Below are 17,711 nucleotides of genomic sequence, written 5' to 3'. Positions count from 1 at the left end.
TATATATATATATATATATATATATATATATATATATACACATTATTCATATAATAAGCATTTTAACTTCTTTGGAAATATTTTCACAATTCTCTTCACTCAGATAATTAGATGCCCACCCTCACTCAGGATAGAGGTAGATTTCATAGCAATAAAAGTTTGTTTAAAATGTGTATTTTTAAAATTTTTTTTCATGTGAAGGAGAACAAAACATGTTTTTAAGGTTTTTCTGTTTTCATACTGGCAATACATTTCTCCTTTTCTATAGTTCCTCTCTTCAGTTTTCTTTGGTGATTTTTTTTTTCAAATCAACACATTGAGAGGTACATTAAGGATTTAAATTTTAGACACAAAATAGAGGCTTATTTCCCCTAAACAATATTATGCATTGCACTTTTTCAAATTCAGAATTTCAATGGACTGACAGCTGACTTATATGTGTTAGCTGAATGCTATCAAGGTTGGAAATGTGTCTGGGGCTGTGCCATGCAAACTCCCTATACTGCATTTAAAATATAATCAAGAAAGCAAGCCAGCGCCAATGAGGACTAATTTTCAAATTTCCATTCATTGTGAGGACCAACTTACATTTTGTCACTTATGTAGACATCACACTTGAAAACCTATTTTCAATTAATTCCAAAGATGTTTGAGCCCTTTTTAGACTGGCATTCTTGGAAGTGACCTGACCAGCCTGCCTTTACCCACTTGCCCACGTTTCATTTTGTGGTGCAAATTTAATTTGATAATTTTCCAACTTTTTTCTTGTACTCAGGATTCTCAGCGAAGTCCACAGCTCCTCCCCACCACCTATGCTCCCACCAACCCAGCCGTCCTCCAGCCACTGGTTCTGCCTTGCTGACCTCAGAGTCAACCGCCACCTGCTGACATTAGGGGAGCCCTGATATAATCACAGAGACACGTCAGGAGGTCGTGTGCTTGGCCCTCTTCTCTCTCACTTTGCTTCATAAAACCCCTATGAGCCTGGACTTCTAGAGTGTTTAACTAACAATGTCCACTAGGGAGCATCACTTAACACAGAAATAGAAGACCATTTATTGGGTACAAGGACAAAAAGAAACAGATAATACCCCTCAGGTAAAATTCATCACAGATTTTAGCGTTTTTCCCCCTGAGGTGGATATGGCTTACAGTGATAGGGGCTTTACTGACACCTCCTGGATCATAGCTTGGAAGCCCTGAGCCAAAGGAGTAGGATATCATCCTAGTAAAATGGATCTAAAGCCAATTGCAGAAACCCCAGAGCTTAGCCCTTTTACGACTCTCCTTAAATAACTCTTGTCCATCCAAGCAGAACTGACCACCTTCCTCCCTTTACCCTAGTAAGGAGGAGTGCTTATCTCTCACTGGCTTATTTCCTCCCAAGACCCGATAGAAAAAAAGGGACCTGACCACCTTACTTAAGACAAATGTAATTAAAAATACATTCTTCTGGATGGACTGCATGTCCCCAAAATAATTTTTGATCCACAGTATATTTTGAGCCAAACCATATTATCTGAATCTGGCGTTTGCCTTTGTTTTCAGGGGTAGGACAACATCTGAAAAGGAAAATCTCCAATACTCAAGCTAAAATCTGCTTTATCTTTTAAAAAGACCTTTAATATTTTTTATTCACAGAAGGAGGAACTCAAATGGCCAATAAATATTTTTAGAAAGATGTAAAAATATGTGCAACCTCAGTAGTAATCAAAAAAATATAAACCAAAACAAGATAATTTTCACCCATCAGACTGGCCAAAATGAAAATTATTAATCATATCTAATGTGAGAAAATAGATTTTCTCATATACTGCTGGTAGGAATATAAATTTGAACAGCCTTTTCGGAGGACAATTTGGCAGAATCAATAACATAACATCTAAAACGAAGCACCTTCGCAGCTTCAAAATGTCCATCTCTGGTGAGCCCTGTCATTGTTTCTCCAGTGTCCATCCTATGCCTCCACTGCTTTATAGAAGCCATTTGGCTTCAAGAGTAGGCTGCCATTGGCCTAAACCGATCCGCCTAACCCCATTTCCTTTTGCTCCCATTAATTCAGGAAAGGAAATTTAACAGGAGTCCCAAGGCCCATGCCATTTCCCTGACTACAGTGATTGATTCAGGGATGAGCAGTACCCAAATTAGGCTCAGTCATAGTGAAGTTTTGTTTAATGGCTGGGGAAATTCCTCACCTCCAGGAGTTTAAGCTCCCAAAGTTTATATTATCTAAACAAATGTTGTTTTTTTAAAAAATTAATTCCAGATTTAAGTAATCATGACCATATATTTATTTCAACAAACACTCATGGCTCTATCATTTATTAAGTGAGTGACACAGTAAATTCCTTAAACTTTCTAAGCCTATTACTGTGACTATAAAGTATGAATAACATATTATTCATACACTTTCATAGGGCTATTATTACTATTGCCACATAGAAATCACCGTGCTAGGGGCCGGCCCGGTGGCACACTGGATAGTGCGCCGCTTGGGAAGCGCGGCGGCGCTCCCGCCCGAGGGTTCGGATCCCACATACGAACCGGTTCCCGCTCACTGGCTGAGCGAGGCGCGGGGGCAGCACCAAGGGTTGCAGTCCCGTTGCCGGTCCCCGGTCCGGTACAGGGGCAACACTGAGGGTTGCGATCCATTGCCGGACGCGGAAAAAGACAAAAAGACAAAAAAAGAAATCACCGTGCTAGATGTGTGAAACAGAAAGAGATAAATAAGATGCAATTCCCCACGCTTAGAGACACTGAAAATTTAGCAAGTCAGTGACATTGGGTATTGTTCTTGCCTGTTCTCCTGACTGATGGAGATCCTACCCTGGTCTAGAAACAGGAAAACATGCTGAATTGAGATATGATGTTTTTGTTTCCCTAAACCTTTCTTATATTCATGTTAACTCACAATACATTTTTCAAAATTTTACTGGAACCTTCCTCATTTCTACAGGAGATGACCCTACGTGCCGAAGGAGAGAATAAAGGAATTAAAGCTATGCAATGCAGGAAAATAAATTTCACTGAAAACAAAGGAAAATGACATTTTATGTATGGGGTTTTAAAGAAAATTTTAAATTCTCAGTGTATAATACATTCAACATCAGATATCCACCAATATCTATAAACACAAAGCTCTAAATCATAAGTTACTTACAAGTGATGACAACAAGATTTGTGGTAAAGTATTTCTCAGAAGGGCAAGTTAGGAAATAGATAAGCTGTATGTTAATTACATTTTCAAGTTATTTCATGTCTGAGGCTATCAAGAGAAAAAAATAAGACCCTTTAGAAAGCAATGCAAGAACATAATTTTTTATTCACATAGAGGAGTATTAAGGGCCCATTTCTTTTTTTTTTTTTTTTTTCCTTTTTGTCTCTTTTTTTGTGACCAGCAACGGATCGCAACCCTCAGTGTCGCGCCCGTACCGGACCGGGACCGGCAACAGGATTGCAACCCTCGGTGTTGACCCTGCACCTCGCTCAGCCAGTGAGCGGGAACCGGTCTGTATGTGGGATCTGAACCCTCGGCGGGAGCGCCGCTGCACTTCCCAAGTGGTGCACTGTAGCAGTGCGCCACCGGGCCAGCCCCTTAAGGGCCCATTTCTAATTAAAAACACTTAACACAAAACAAAAGAGAAAAATCCATTTAGTCCAATTCACTAAGACTAGCCTAAAGCCCTAGGAGCAGTGCTCTGGTATCTTTCTAATTCCCTGCCAGTGGTTTGATTATTCAGAGGAGGGCTTAGAAAACAAGTTAATCACATTTTTCAGTCTAGTTTGACTCACAGCTTAGTACAGATCTAGCCTTATACTGTAGCACAACTAAGATAAAGAAACCAATAATGAGAGTCACATAGAAAACACATCTTTTATGTTACCATTTCAATGGGAAGTCAGATATTCTAACCAAGCAAGGGATTCTCAATCAGGAGAACCAGGTTTTAAGCTCAGATCTGTCACAACTTTTACCAGGTAGTCTTTATAGGAAATGTTATTTTATGACCATGCTGCTTGTACTACTGGCTGAACAAGAAAATTAACTTGCCACCCCTATATCTAAAGTTTCCAAAAAACAGAGAATTAACAGATTTTTTCAAACTTATTTGTTAAATTCCATACAGTGGTATATATATTATTTATAGTCTCCTAATTAAATAAATCTAAATTAAAAACATCTATGGAGCTCAGTAAGATAATATTTATTAATTTTAAAACATACATACACACAGCAAGCCCACTGCCCCCAGAAGTACATACACATATTTCCTATTAGTATGTGATGAAATCATATCCTTGTAAAGAGAGACTAAATAACCTTAAGCTGAAAAAAAGCATTATTTTAGTTCTGTATCTACAGCCGAATTTGCAAAATCTTCTTTTTTCTAGTAGTTCTGCCAAGGTTCCAACCAGATACGATCCCCAAATCTGAACTTGGACTTACAGTAAATAATTTTTAGTTCCTTAATTCTAAGGTGTTTTAATAGGCAAAAGATACCAAAAGCAAGTATAGAGATGAGAAGGTAACTGGTCCTAGACCCTCAGACATTGAGCTGATATTTTCACACTAATCTTTACATAAAAATAGCATTGAAATAAGCTGGAGTGCCACTTGGATTTAGGTATTGTCTGCTTTCCATGCTATTGAGTCTGTTGGTGATATTTTTCAAAGTAAAAATAAAATAATATTCTAATGTAAAGCCTATTAATGCTGATACACTAATTTTTTTGCAGCATGTTAGCCGTACTAATCTAGTGAAACACCTGGTCGGAGGTAAAAGAGTTTTTAAATTAAGACCAAACTTTAATTTAACCACACCACCTATAGACTTGTACGCTGGAGCCCGTTATTTTGCCTCCTCAATGTCCTACTCTCTTGAAGCCCAAGTTTCTTAAGACACTTTGAATTTCAATATTAAGATCCTCAGAGTAATAAAAAAAAAAGTTTTACTTAAATTCTTAGGCTAAGTTTTAATCAATGGCTTCCAGAAAAAAAACAACATACTCTTAACTAATTAAGGCAAAAAAGAAAAATTGACACAAAGTCTGGTTCCTTTAACAGCTATTCTGTAAAATGATAAATGCAGGATATGGCTGGAAACCAAGAAACTGGAGCCAATTTATTTTAACCCTCACACCTAAAATATTGTGGACCCATGTATCAGAAAAGATGTGTGGATGTAGGTAAGTGATTTTGCACCTTGGTGTAAAGCTTCTGGGAAAGCCCAAGTGTTTGAGGTAACAGAGAAACAGGAACTTCCCCGTATTCTGTCTAATATCACCCTCAAACTACCAATAAACAAGAGTGGAGTCCATAAAAATGAAGATTCCCTCCCCAAAGCCTCTTCAGCTGGGTGGTTCAATAGCAATGGCCCAGAGAAGAGTCCTGATCAATAGATAACCCTGCTTCTCATCTCCTAATTTTGTATGTATACCTCTTTTTTCAATGAGAAGTACACTACTCAACTCCAAGATATACCTACAAAATTCTCCTTCTCAACTCTTGTTAAAATTATGTTCCTTCTCACAGGAACATTAGCACCAGAATCTTACAGTACAGAGGACTATCCAATGTCAAAATTCTACTAACTCACTGAAAATAAAAGATTTCTCTGTTAGATTTGCATTAGTGTGGTTCTTAGATCAGTGGAGAGGTCAGATTCCCATAATACACTGATTGAATATCGACAGTAATCACAGAAAACAAAGATATACATACATCTGCCCATGAACAGCAGTTACATATCACCTTAATGCCTAGAAACAAGCAAGATTTTTTTTTTCCTTTTTGTCTTTTTTACTGACCGGTAACGGGATCGCAACCCTCGGTGTTGCGCCCGCACAGCGCTCAGCCAGTGAGCGGGAACCGGTCTCCACATGGGATCCAAACCCTCGGAGGGAGCACCGCCACACTCCCAAGCGGCACACTCTCCAGTGCGCCACCGGGCCAGCCCAACAAGCAAGATTTTTAAGTGTGTTTTTATATTTAAGTTAGGTTAAACGAAACATTTTCTCTAACTGATACTAGTTTTTATCACCTATCTCCCACCAAACCCACTCCAAAATAAATATACACATTTATATAGATAACATGCAAAGTTCAATGCATGAATAACATGACCTTTTATAATGTTTCTCCCTCCTCTTTTTTGCTCACTTTTAATCTTGGGTAACTTTAAATACACAATTTATTAACAGTAAATAGACGTTCATGTAACAAACAAGAACATATAGGTATTCTTTCATTGGCTATATCGTGAAATAGCATCAGTGGACTTGAAAGGTGCTGGGATAACAGTTAGAGAGGGACACTTGTTCGATCTTCCTTTGAAACATTTGGAAGTCTTTGTCTTTCCTTCTTCTGCAAGGCCTTTCTCAGAAAATGCAGGCAGTTCAGAAGGAAACAATCAAAATCACAAATCTCTCCTCCTTAGGTATCAGCATTCTCATTGCAAGATGTCATCTCAAGTGCTAGAGCATCATCTAAAAGCACAGAAATACATAACACCAAATATTTTACATAAAATCTTTCTAGAAATTTATTTCTATCTCACTTGCTTTCTCACATTGTATACGTTAATAACACTGTTGGGTACTATGTAGTCTAAGAAAACCTTAGATTATACGTTTTATGTATTTTTTTATCGAAACATAATTGATTATACATATTTGTGGGGTACAGAGTTGAATATCAGTACTTAAGTATAATGTGTGATGATCATATCAGGATAGTTAGTATATTCATCATTACAAAATGTAATCATTCTTTGTGACCCTTAACTAGTTTCTCACTAACCCCCTCTCCTCCCCTCTTTCCAGATTATATGTATTAAAAACAAGATTTTTAAGATGATATATAGGATAATTACCAATCAAAACTATTATGTGAGGTACACTATCTCCTTTTATGCAAATAATGACTAATGTTGACAAATCAAATCCAGGTTTTGTAGGGCAGTTTACACAGTTTGTATGAATTAATTGTTCATAGTTCACAAGAACTAACTCAAACAAATACATTTCAAAGACCTCTCCCAGAGCCTTGGAAGGGTCTATGCAAATGAGGAAGTAAAACCTAAGCTTTGTTCACTTCACAGTAAATTCACCTTTGACGTCACAGATGCTCAAAATGTTTTGTGGAGGTTAACAGATCAATTCCAATAATACAGTTATGAGAATGTTAGATTTTACTACCACCATATTTTATATAGAATTAATGAGATATTAAACATAGAATGATTTGCTTGAGGTCATATAGCAAATTATCACTCAAAAATGTCTGATTTTTATTTTGGGGGTCTTTTTAGTACTCAAAAATTATATTTAAAAGGAAGGTAATCATTTGGTATAGTGCTGATCCCTCTTTATCAGGAAAGAGATTATCAAGAAATCATTCAATCTATCTTGCTTTACAAGCCCACAGGGCAAATGACTGATAAGGGAGATAAGTATGTATCTTTCTTAAGCACGTATCCTAACTTCTCATTACTGAATCCAATAAAATGCAGGAGATTAGTTTAAGAGCAAGAGATATAAGCTTGATGAAAAAGGATTTCATCCCAGAAACAAATGACTGAGAAATCTGGTTTTCTAAATGGCACAACTCTTTCTCTGTCAAGAGTTCACATAGATTCAATCACCAGAAAATGTTTCAACTGAAAAATGTGGTCTTCAGCAAGCCACAGAATATTTCCAGTGGAAGGTTTCTCAGCTTTACATATTAGAATTCAGACCTACCCAGCTCAGAAACAACATGATCCTCAGTGCTGGTGTTCCATTTGAGGTAAATCAGCTTCTGAATCATCTGACAGGGGAGACCCTGATACCTATAAATTAATAATCGAGCATCACAGGTTGTCATAATCGTAAAAGTCCCACTCCCCAAAAATTCCATTTCTGGTTGTTTAAATATCAGATGTTTAGAATTAACTATTATAGCTCAAGATGCTTGCATGGAAAAGGAGGAAGCGAAGAGACTTTATTCTTTGACCTCTTAGCTTATATTTACATTAAAAGATACTTCTGATCTACCGTGGTGATGTAGGCCCACTACAACCCATCTCTCCTACTTATTTAAAAAAACACAAAAACAAAAACCTCTTGGAACCATCATATAAAAACTTTAAAGTAGCCATTATAACTATGCTATGTGAAGTAAAGGAAAATATAGTTGAAATTAATGAAGAGATAGGAATTCTTAGCAGAGAAATGGAAGCTATGAGAACCAAATGGATATTGTATGACTGAAAAATACAGTATCTGAAATTTTAAAAATATCAATAGATGGGCTTAATAGCAGAATGGGGATGATAAAGTAAAATGTCAGAGAACTTGAAGATAGATCAATAGAAATTGCACTATTTGAAGAACAGGGAAAAAAAAGATTAGAGAAAAGTAAACAGAGTCTCAGGAACCATGAAAAAAATACCAAAAGATCTAAAAAATATATCATTAGAATCACAGAAGGAGAGGAAAAAAGATGTTGTGGCAGAAAAAATTATTTGAAGAAATGATGACCAAAAACTCCCTAAATTTGGTAAAAGATATAAATTCACAGATTCAAGATGCCTGGCAAACCCCAAACAGGAAAAACTCAAAGAAAACTATGCCTGGGCAAATCATATTCAAGCTAATGAAAACAAAAGATAAAGATTAAATCTTGAAAGCAGCTAGAGAAAAATGAAACATTACATGCAGGGGAACAACTCCTCAAATGTCTGAGAATTTTTCACCAGAAATCATAGAGATCAGAAGACAGAGGAATAACATCTTTATAGTGCTGGGAGAAAAGAAAAACAACAAAAAGCCCGTCAATCCAAATTCTATATCCAGTGAAAATATATTTCAAGAATTAAGGAAAATAAAGTCACTCTCAAATGAAGGAAAACTAAGAAAATTTGTCACCATCAGACCTACTCTGCAAGAAATGCTAAAGCAAGTTTTTCAGGTTGAAGGAAAATAATACCAGAGGAAAACTAGAATCTAGGAAAGAAGGAAGAACAACAGAAATAGTAAATAGCTAGGTAACATAAAAGACAATTTTTTCTCATAAATTGTTTGAAATATTTATGACTGTTTAAAGCAAAAAGTATGATATAGTTTGGTGGGATTTTCAATGTATATAAATGTAGTATGTATGATAGCTCTAACATACAGTTCAGATGGGAGGAAGGTAATATGTTTGAAAGGTTTCTACATTTTATATTAAGTGGTACAATGTAAACTGTGAAAGATTAGTTATGTATATTATAATTCCTAGAGCAATCACTAAAGAAAATAATACAAAGAGATATTGCAAAAAAAATAAATACTAAAAATACTAAAAAATGAAAGAAGATAGAAGAGAAAAACAGAGGAACAAACAGAAAATGAATAATAAAAGGATACCGCTAGATCCAAACATATCAATAATCACATTAAATGTTAATGGTCTCAACCTTCTGTGGTCAGCAGAATTATAAAGATATGCCCTTAAGATTCCTGTCTCTGGTTAGTTAAACTAATTTTGGTACTGCTATAAAGGGGCTTTGCACATGGAATTAATCACCTGACCTTAAAATACAGATTATCCTGGCAGGCCCAGTGTAATCACAAGAGCTCTTAAAATCTGAATAGCACCTCATCTGTTAAAGGAATTGAATTTGGGAGTGAAAAAAAAAGAAATTGAATTTGTCATCCGAAACTTTCCCAAAAAGAAAACTCCTAAAACTGATGGCTTCACCAGAGATTTCTATCAAGCATTCAAGAAATAAATAATACCAACTTATGAAACTTTTTCAGCAAATAAAAAGAGATCACTGCTCAACTTGTTTTATGAGGGTAACAAAACCTTAATATTAAAATGTGACGGACATCTTTTTTTAAAAAAGGGAAATTACAGTGGCAATAACAGGAGATTAGATACATACAAAAGGATTAATCAAATAAGTAAATAAATTATCCATGAGATAACTTGCAGCTAAGTTTCTCACTGTTGAAGAATGCAATAGAAAACCAGAACAAACTCTGTGGTGGTGACTTAGAATTAGAAGTATTTGGGGGCCGGCCCGGTGGCACACTGCTACAGTGCGCTGCTTGGGAGCGCGGCGGCGCTCCCGCCGAGGGTTCGGATCCCACATACAGACCGGTTCCCGCTCACTGGCTGAGTGAGGTGCGGGCGCAACACCGAGGGTTGCAATCCCGTTGCCGGTCCCAGTCCAGTACGGGCGCGACACTGAGGGTTGCGATCCGTTGCCGGACACAAAAAAAGACAAAAAAAAAAAAAAGAAGTATTTGTATAGATTTGAATAAGCACAGGTATATATAGAAATAAATACATAGTAAATATGAGCATGTATGTGTGTATGTGTATGTACCTATCTCTGTCTGCTGAGAGGGCTTTGCACCAATGACTTCCCCAAAAGCAATGAACACACATAGAGCCCAGATCTTCGCTTCTAAATATGATTGTCAATAAAACAAATTAGGCTGGCTGGCCAGTTAGCTCAGTTGGTTAGAGCATGGTGCTCATAACACCAAGGTTCAGGAGTTCAATCCCTGTACCAGCCCGGTGCCCCCCCCCCCAAAAAAAAAAGCAAAAAACAAGGAATCCCTGGAGTAATGGCTGATTCCAGACCTGGACAAAAAAAAAAAAAAAAAAAAAAAAACCCCCGGGTAATGGTTGGTTCCCACCCCGGGAAAAAAAAAAAAAAAAAAAAAAAATACAAATGAATCTGCATCATCTGTTACACCAGACAGCAAGGAATTTACCAAAGAATATTGGAGACATGTCAAAAAGGACCCAGAAGCCACCTTGAAGGGGATCCCACTAGACAAATCTGGAATAATTTGAGCATCAAAATAAATAATGATGTAACAATATGTAAACAAACAATTCATCAAAAATGAGCAGAAGATTTGAGCAGATGTTTCATCAAAGAAGGTATATAGATCTATCATGCGCAAAAAAAACATGAAAAGATTTTTGACATCATTAGGGAAATACGAATTAAAACAACAGTGAGACACGACCACACACCTATTAGAATGGCTAAAATTAAACTGACAATACCAAGTGCTGATGAGGATGAGAAACAAGTAAATTCTTACGCATTAATGGTGGAAATGCAAAATGATAGTCACCTTGGAAAAGTTTAATAGTTGCTTATAAAGTTAAGCATATACTCACCATATTACCCAGAAAACCCACTCACAGGTATTTACCCACTAAATGTGAAAAACCTAAACTCACACACAAAAAACATATATATAAATGTTTACAGCATTTTATTTTTAATTATCAAAAACTGCAAACAACTCAAATGCTTATACCATGCCTAAATAATTACACCTCTAATAAGAGACCACCTACAGATATTTATTCCTTAAATGTGCAGTTATGAATGTGTATAAACACATAACATGCGTAAGTGTGTAGGGGGTGAGGGAGTGGAGACAGAATCCATGGGTTATGCAATACTTGACTTACACAAATCTGTGTTACACATTGTTCCAGAAGGTACATAATAGGCTTTTATAAATGTGGGGTTTCTGCATTATGTACAGAAGTAAAATGTAGTTCAATGTATTGACAAATACCATAAAGGAAGAGTGCAAAGCAAGTCACAGCTTCTGCCAAAGAGCCTTTTGCTTTCAGTCTCCTGTTGTTTCTCTTTCCATTCTGATTTTCCACCCATAAACTAATGTTATTTTAGTGTTAATTTGTATAATTCACTACATCTACTTTCTCCTTTATTATATTTTATATTCAACTGGAAGTTGACAAGTAAATTGAGAGTAATAATTTATAAATATAAAAAGACTAGAACAGCATAAAAACACAGAAGAAGTGTAAGGCAGCCAAAGCATTTCTTTCATTACATGAAACTTGATTCAGTTATGACAACCCTGAAAAGTCTTTTGAACAATAGTGTACTCACAATGAGCAAGTGAAAATTCTTCACCTTTAAAATCCACGTGAAATTTAAGTTTAGAAATATATAAGGACTTTATTGAGACACTGTAGTTTCTAAATGTGGAATATGTGACAGTGACTAATCTATTCACAACAGGAATTTGTTCAGTTTTGATTAACTGTTGCTATAGAAATTGCTGGCGATAGACAAGGCAAAGCAACGGCAGTAACAAGCTCTTTCCTCAGCACCTCTAGTAACTGCCTCTGTAGTTTGTTATCCTCAACAATATTATTCTTCTCATTTGTAGAGCTCTACAAAACTATTAAAGAGTAACAGTAGAAAAAGCATCCACATGGGTAACAAGGCAACATACAGGTGCTCTCTATGAAATGAAATTGCTTAATAATGAGGATGGAGAATTAAATTCCAAAACAAAAGATTCCTAGTTTCAAACAAAGATGAAAAATCTGTCTGAAGAAAAAAAAAAAAAAGTACAATGACCCATACCCAAAGTTTGTAACTAGTTACAGTTGGCTCAAGAGATTAAAAAGTTTTCCAATTTTCTCAATGTAAAAATGAGTGATGCTATTGATATAAAATAGTAGAAACATACATATTCTGATGAGTTAAGAGAAGTTATAGAAAAAGATGACTATATGGAATCAGAAATCTTTAACATACATGAAATGTACTGTCTTGGGAAAAATGTCAAGTAAACAATTCCTTTTGAAAGAATAAAAACAATTTCAGAGTTTCACTCTGAAAGGTAGGTTTTATAAGTTTGGGGTTAATGCAGTGAAGTACTATAAACTATCACAAAACCTATAGTTATATAAAGACTGTAGCTAGCCTACACATACACACACACACACACATTTTTAACATACAAAAAACAGATTTCTGCAAGTTGAAAAATGTTTATATAAACATACAAGTAATAAAGGTACAAAGGGCAAAGAACCATAAGACAAAATTTAACAAGCAAAATTTTATATATCCCACCAATAAACTGGCCCAGTTCTGAAGGACAATTCTCCCTAAAACACATAACTAAAGTATGAGAGAGACCCAAGTTCCATCCAACCTACAAAGAGTATTTCTGTACCTGATGTAATGCAATACTGGGAACATGTAGGTCAATAGCGGCCAGAGAAGGAATTCGAGACTCTGAAAGAATTTTGTTCTCTTTCCTTACAAGCCTGGAATTTCGAACTGAATAAAATGGACCATAAAAACAGTGAAAATATTAGATATTTTGTCAGTTTTTCACATTCTATATCTGTTTCTCAGTATGAACTTATGATATTTATACATATGTAAGTATGTATACACATACTTAAATATGTGAAGTTACTATGAATTTTTATTTTTAATATTGTTTATTTCACATAAATTTTAAATAATGTAAACAAAAGGGCTGAAAAAAGTAAAAACATCATAAACATATCCATACCTTCCAAGTCTCGTAGTTCAGGGAGATGATTATAATTCAGTTCAGGCAAATGGATATCTGTCTTAGAGTATTCCCTTCTTTTCTTATTTGCTTGAAAGAGCCTCTTTTCACTAGAGACCTAATATGATTGGAATAGTAAACACAAATGATTTATTTTCAAGGTTAGCTAGGCTTTCCCTCTTTTGTAACTACTGTGTTCATATCCTAAAACTTGTGGAATTGAAAGACTAGAATAATAAAAAAAATTGACAAGCATTAATAACACAGAAAACAATTTCATCCTATTATTTAAAACATATTCCTCATAAATTTATTAAATTTGCTGGAACCTCCAACCCACAGCCCTGAGGCAGCAGCACCGACCTGGCACCTATCTCTGTGGGATCCAGGACAGGTGAGACCCCATTCCCAAGAGGCCCAACCCCCCGATCCACAGGCCCCAAGGCAGCAACAGGTGGCTGAGCGTCAGCAAAACTCCCTGCCACCGCTGCAGACACCAGGGTGGAACAAGTGGACTGTGAAAGCCTCTGCCACAATGTCTAAACACCAACAGAGAGATACTAGAAATACGAAAAACCAAGAAAGTACGACAGCACCAAGGGAATATAATAACTCTCAAGTTCTAGATCTTAGAACAGGAAGTCCTGAAATGACTGACAAGGAATTTCAAGCAACAATTCTAAGGAAACTGACATACAAGACTCAGTTAGACAACACAACAAAATGAGAAAAAGTATACAGGATCTGAAAGAAGAAATGTACAAAGAAATCAATGCCCTGAAAATGAATGTAGCAGAGCTTGCAGAGCTGGAGGATTCTTTCAATGAAATAAAAAACACAACAGAGAGCTTAACCAGCAGGCTAGAACAAGCAGAAGAGAGAATTTCTGACCTTGAAGATGGCCTGTTCAAAATAACACAGGTAGACAAAAAGAAAAAATAATTTTAAAAACTGAAGAAAATCTAAGAGAGAAAACAGACAACCCTAAGTGTTCAAATATCCAAATCATGGGTATTCCAGAAGGGGAGGAAAAAGAAAATGGCATTGAAAACATGTTCAATGAAATAATAACAGAAAACTTCCCAGGTATAGGGAGAGATACATATCTTCAGATTCAGGAGACTCACAGATCCCCAAACATATTCAATCCAAAAAGGTTCTCTCCAAGACATGTTATAGTCAAATTGGCAAAACTCAAAGACAGAGAACAAAGCTGCAAGAGAAGCATCAAGTCACCTATAAGGTAGCCCTATCACACTAACATCAGACTTTTCATCAGAAACCCTAAAAGCCAGAAGAGAATGGGATGATATATTCAAAATACTAAAAGACAACAGCCAAGAATACATTATCCAGCAAGCCTGTCCTTCCATAATGAAGAACAAATAGTATATTTCCCAGACAAACAAAAACTGTGGGAGTTCACTACCACATGACCAGCCTTACAAGAAATTCTCAAGGGAGTACTGGTACCTGAAAAACTACCACGAATACTCAAGAAAAAACAAAACCCACCAATAAAATAAAAATGCTAACAATAAAGAGAGAAAAAGTGTATCTACCATTCCAAGAAACCAACAAACACAGAAGACAAACAGTAAATCAGGAAGAAAGGGACAAAAGATATTTAAAACATCCAAAGAAAAATCAATAAAATGCCAGGAGTAAACCAACATCTTTCAGTAATAACTCTTAATGTAAAAGGATTAAATTCTCCACTCAAAAGGCACAGACTGACTGATTGGATTAAAAATATGGACCCAACAATATGCTGCCTTCAAGAGACTCGCCTCACCTGTAAAGACACACGGAGAAGATAAAGAAGGACATTATATAATGAATGATAAAAGGATCTGTCCAACAAGAAGATGTAACAATCATTAATATATATGCACCCAACGTCAGAGCAGCTAGATTTATAAAGCAAACACTATTAGACCTAAAGAAAGAGATAGACACTAATACCATAATGTAGGGGATCTGAACACCCCACTCTCAACATTGGACAGATCATCTAGGCAAAAAATCAACAGAGAAACACAAGATCTAAACAACACTTTAGACCAATAGGACTTAGCAGATTTTTACTGAACATTTCATCCAAAAACCTCAGAATATTCATTCTTATCAGCACATGGAACATTCTCCAGGATAGACCACATGTTAACTCACAAATCAAGTCTCAACAAATCCAAAAAAATGGAATTATTCTATGTATTTTTTCAGGCCACAATGGATTAAAATTAGAAATCAATAACAAACAAAATTCTGGAAACTATACAAATACATGGAAATTAAACAACAATCTACTTAATGACATATGGGTCCAAGAAGAAATTAAACAGGAAATCAAAAAATTTATTGAAACTAATGAAAATAATAACACACCATACTAAAGCCTGTGGGATACTGCAAAAGCAGAACTAGGAGGGAAATTTATCACATTAAGTGCTTACTTCAGAAGAATGGAAAGTTGGCAAGTAAACAACCTAACACTTCCCCTTAAGGAACTAGAACAATCCAAACCCAAAGTTAGTAGATGGAAAGAAATAATTAAAAAGAACTAAATGAAATAGAAACCCAAAAGATACAAAAGATCAATGAAACAAGAAGTTGTTTTTTGAGAAGATAAATAAAATTGACATGCTACTAGCAAGGTTAACTAAAAAAAGAAGAAAGAAGACACAAATAACAAAAATCAGGAATGAAAAAGGTGACATTACAACCAATATTTCAGAAATACAAGGAATCATTAGAGACTACTATAAACAACTATATATCAAAAAATTTGAAAATCTAAAGGAAATGGATAAATTTCTGGACACACACAAACTACCAAGACTGAACCAAGACAACACAGAAAATCTGAACAGCCCAATAACAAAGAGATTGAAGCTGTTATCTGCAGTCTCCCAACAAAGAAAAGTCCAGGACTGGATGGCTTCACTGCAGAATTCTACCAAACCTTTAAAGAAGAATTAATATCAATTCCCTACAAACGATTCCAAAAAATTGAAACAGAGGTCATTCTCCCAAACTTATTCTATGAGGCAAACATCACCCTGATACCAAAACCAGAAAAAAATACAACAAAAGAAAACTATAAGCTGATATCTTTGATAAATATAGATGCAAAAATTCTCAATAAAATACTAGCTAATAGAATAAAATCAATCAATAAATAAATAAATCAACCCATACACCCACAGACATCTGATCTTCAACAAAGGCACCAAGACTACACACTGGGGAAGAGACTGCCTTGTCAGTAAATGGTGCTGGGAAAATTGGACATTCATATGTAGAAGAATGAAGCTAGACCTGTACCTCTTACCATATACCAAAATCAACTCAAAATGGATTAAAGAATTGAATATACATCGTGAAACAATGAAATTCCTTAAGGAAAACATTGTGGAAACACTTCAGGAAGTAGGATTGGATACAGACTTTATGAATATGACCCCAAAAGCACAGGCAACCAAAGGAAAAATAAATAAATGGAATTATATCAAACTAAAAAGCTTCTGCACAGCAAAAGAAACAATTAACAGAGCAAAAGGACAACCAACAGAGTTGGAGAAAATATTTGCAAAATATACATCTGACAAAGGACTAATATCCAGAATATACAAGGAACTCAAACAACTTAACAGCAAAAACACAAGTAACCAAATTAAAAAATGGGCAAAGGAGATGAATAGGCATTTCTCAAAGGAAGATATACAAATGGCCAAGAGACACATGAAAAATGCTCAACATCACTCAGCATTTGGGAAATGCAAATCAAAACCACTTTGAGATACCTATCTTACTGCAGTTATAATGGCTAATATACAAAAGACTGAGAATATAAATGCTGGCAAGGATGCAGAGAAAAAGGAACCCTCCTACACTGCTGGTGGAATTGCAAAATGCTGCAGCCTTTATGAAAAATAGTATGGAGGCTCCTCAAACAATTACAGATAGGTCTACCGTATGACTAAGCTATTCCTCTGCTGGGAATATACCCAGAGGAAGGGAAATCATCATGTTGAAGGGATACCTGTACTCCCATGTTTATTGCAGTCCTATTTACAATAGCCAAGAGTTGGAACCAGCCTGAATGCCCATCATCAGATGAGTGGATAAAGAAAATGTGGTATATCTACACAATGGAATACTACTCTGCTATAAAAAAAAAAAAAAAAATGAAATTCTACCATTCACAGCAACGTGGATGGACTTACAGAAAATTACATAAAGTGAAATAAGCCAGGTGCAGAAAGAGAAATACTGCATGTTCTCACTTATTTGTGGGAGCTAACAGAAATAAATAAATATACAAACAAATAAATAAGGGGAGGAACAAAAAGAAGACA

General features: G+C 35.7%; 1 protein-coding gene across 3 annotated transcripts in view; it reads right to left on the bottom strand.

Annotated features, from left to right (window-relative positions):
• Nucleotides 1-6,173: 6,173 nt before the first annotated feature.
• The window catches only part of CDKL2 (cyclin-dependent kinase-like 2 (CDC2-related kinase)), a 46,233-nt gene continuing 34,695 nt past the window's right edge, over nucleotides 6,174-17,711 (bottom strand). Inside the window, exons 11-14 of one of the 3 annotated variants that reach the window (XM_008567305.1) lie at nucleotides 13,351-13,468; nucleotides 13,003-13,109; nucleotides 7,741-7,829; nucleotides 6,174-6,486 (exon numbers count right to left, since the gene is read on the bottom strand). In XM_008567305.1, coding sequence (XP_008565527.1) covers nucleotides 7,764-7,829; nucleotides 13,003-13,109; nucleotides 13,351-13,468 — 291 coding nt within the window. In that variant the 3' untranslated portion in view covers nucleotides 6,174-6,486; nucleotides 7,741-7,763. The remainder of the gene's footprint in view (nucleotides 6,487-7,740; nucleotides 7,830-13,002; nucleotides 13,110-13,350; nucleotides 13,469-17,711) is intronic. The other 2 variants (XR_550124.1, XM_008567306.1) reach the window with 2 other exon arrangements.

The sequence above is a fragment of the Galeopterus variegatus genome, unplaced genomic scaffold, assembly GCF_000696425.1.
Source record: "Galeopterus variegatus unplaced genomic scaffold, G_variegatus-3.0.2 Scaffold309, whole genome shotgun sequence".
NCBI lineage: Eukaryota > Metazoa > Chordata > Mammalia > Dermoptera > Cynocephalidae > Galeopterus > Galeopterus variegatus.
Note: the sequence above shows the minus strand (reverse complement) of the source record. Positions and strands in the feature narration are given on the sequence as shown.